At 32.7% G+C, this 2683-nt stretch overlaps 1 protein-coding gene across 1 annotated transcript; it reads left to right on the top strand.

The window, feature by feature from the left end:
* The first annotated feature begins 886 nt into the window (after positions 1-886).
* On the top strand, positions 887-1387 carry LOC133305995 (precursor of CEP9-like). Its single transcript, XM_061506258.1, has one exon. It carries the CDS (start codon positions 887-889, stop codon positions 1385-1387), a length of 501 nt encoding a protein of 166 aa, XP_061362242.1.
* The last annotated feature ends 1296 nt before the right edge of the window (positions 1388-2683 follow it).

The raw sequence follows: 2683 nt of genomic DNA, 5'->3' as shown, positions 1-2683 counted from the left end.
TGCCCCATAAACTAAGATATGTATTTGGTACAACAGAGGATCCTACTGACAGATGTGTTACACTTGAGCTTGTCGACGACCAAAATAAAAAGAATTCTGAGATTGAACAGAGGCCATTCACTTTTATAGTATAATTAACACTATGCATCTTTAAGTGGAAGTAAGGTACAAAAAAATCTCCATATCTTTCTGCAGGGTTCATATTGATGGTATGCAAGTCGATCAACTATTCTCTATTCATTTTAAAAAAGAAACTCCTCTCAACCTTCAAATTATAAAGTACAACGTATTGATGACACTTGGGCACCACCAAAGGTCCCAAAATAGCTAACAACGATTAAGCTTCAATTCAAGCTTCCACTTCAGTCCATTAATGTATATATGTATGTATACTATTGTCTGTTATTGAGCATATCTGAGCGTAATTATGACTGTTCATATTAGATCAGGATACTTAAATATCAAACCATACAATGTTCCTATGAAAAGAAGAGGTGAAGATCAAAAGAGACATATATATTAAAATCAAATGCAAATAATTGAAAAAAAAATTTGTTATCAACCCCACTTACTTTAAGTACACAAAGAACATGAGCTTGGAATTAAAAGCTATTTGACATATAAACGGTCCACATTTGAAGAACATTCACTCCATATATTATTTACTCAAATGACATAATTAGCAGTTAGAATCTTAAGAGATCATTGACATACTCAAACAGAATTATAAATACCTGAGGGATCCTATAACTTTTCATATCATCTCCTTTAGCATTTTCCTCTTATAATCTGAGTTAACTATCTCTAATTTACTATAATACATTCTCTCTAGTCTCTACCTATACAGAAGAAGCCTTTCAGTTACGTATCTCCTGCTTCTCTAGTCATGGGTAAATTTCTGGCCACGAGAAATGTTTTTGCTCTTTTTCTAACACTAGCTACCTGCAATGATTTCCTTCTAACTCATGGGAGGCAGATAAAGCCATTGAACCAACATTCATCTCTAAACACAGACAGTGTTGTAACGAAGGATAATTCCCAGCCTCCCCTGCCACCACTTAAAACCAGGGTTAATGTTCCTATTCCATCATCAGATAATAAAGTTGACTCACCCATGATGCCAAATTATGAAGTAGCTAGTTTTGGAGATTCAGGTGAAGCCTACACAAATGCTTTCCAACCTACAACACCAGGAGTTAGTCCTGGTGTTGGCCACCGAAATTTTAAAGGGGAAGGTAACAATATGAAAGTAATGGTGGCAGTTGAGAGCCCAGATGTTAAAGTTTCAGTGACTGAGGGATCAAAAAATGATTTCCAACCTACAGACCCAGGTCACAGCCCTGGTGTTGGCCATGCTCAGCAAAACAAAATTGGAAATCATAATTAGTTATGTAAATAAGCAACTCCTTATAGGTCCCATAACAGTGGTAGTCCAGCAGCATATATGTGTATGTATATTAATGTCCTCAGTTTAATTCTGCCCTCCAGATTCTGTGTTCTAATTGCATGCCAAACCATGCATTTGAAAGTCATAAATTTAAGTCGTGTTAAGGTCTCCTCAATGTATCATTCAAAATGTTGTTCTATTTGTAATTGCTACGTTTATGTGATGCAAATTGCAAAATAAGTAAAAGGTGTTAGTGATACAAATGATCTCTCCAATTCTATATAAAGCACACCAAGTTGGCTTTCATATGATCATCAGTTTCTTCAACACAGTAGGCCTAACATTTGAATCCAATTTGCCATTCTTTTATAGAATGAAAAGCTGACATCATGCCTGCACTCTCCGAGTTGTAATGCTTGAAGTACACTTTTCTAGCCGTGGCCCTACATATAGTTATGATATAAAACTTCAACAACTTGGATGGTCATAAAATTAATTTTAATTTGGGATATTTTATGCGGCCCACTCCCATCATCTAGGGTGGTGCACTATTTGGTTCGGTTTTCTATACCAAGCTGAACAAAAGTAGAAAAATGATTCAATCGAATCAATTTTGAAAATTGGTTTGATTCTCAAACTAATTCTAAAAAATATAGTGCATGGTTCATTTCAGTTTATTTGATTTTATTTTATGGTTTTATTTATCTTAAGTGACGGAAAAATTAGACTATCTCTTGCCCTCACATCGATAAGTGAGCTGCACTTTTTTTTTTTTTTCTTAGCGGATCCCATTTTATTTTTTTTGGTAAATAGGTGGATCCCACTTTTAACCAAGTGCACAGGAATAAAGTTTTATTTCTCTATTACTTGAGAGTAATAAACCCCTTTATTTTATATTCCTAAAAATGAGTATAGTTTAATTAGTTTCGGTTATCAGAATTGTTTTTGAAAAAACAGTTTGATTCTTGAATTGATTAGAATAAAATGGTTTAAGGTTTTAATGTTTTTAAAATGAATGTAGATAAGTTATTTATGTTTGCTCGACGTTGTTTTGGATTTAAAAATTAAAAAATTATAATAAAAAAAATTATTATAATCCTGAAATAAATTATAATTACAAAAATACTTTAATTTTTGTTTCAAAACGAAGTCATTTTAGACTCAACGTAGATAAATTATCTACATTAAATATAGAAAAAATGTATAATTGTTGAATCAGTTAAAAAAAATTAATTCTTTTCTTATGATTTGGTTGAGTTCACAATTCAGTTCATTTAACTTTTTTGCACACCCTCC

The sequence above is a fragment of the Gastrolobium bilobum genome, unplaced genomic scaffold (genome assembly GCF_033153095.1).
Source record: "Gastrolobium bilobum isolate Gb01-03AN ecotype WA unplaced genomic scaffold, APGP_CSIRO_Gbil_v1 utg36576, whole genome shotgun sequence".
NCBI classification, from domain to species: Eukaryota; Viridiplantae; Streptophyta; class Magnoliopsida; order Fabales; family Fabaceae; genus Gastrolobium; species Gastrolobium bilobum.
Note: the sequence above shows the minus strand (reverse complement) of the source record. Positions and strands in the feature narration are given on the sequence as shown.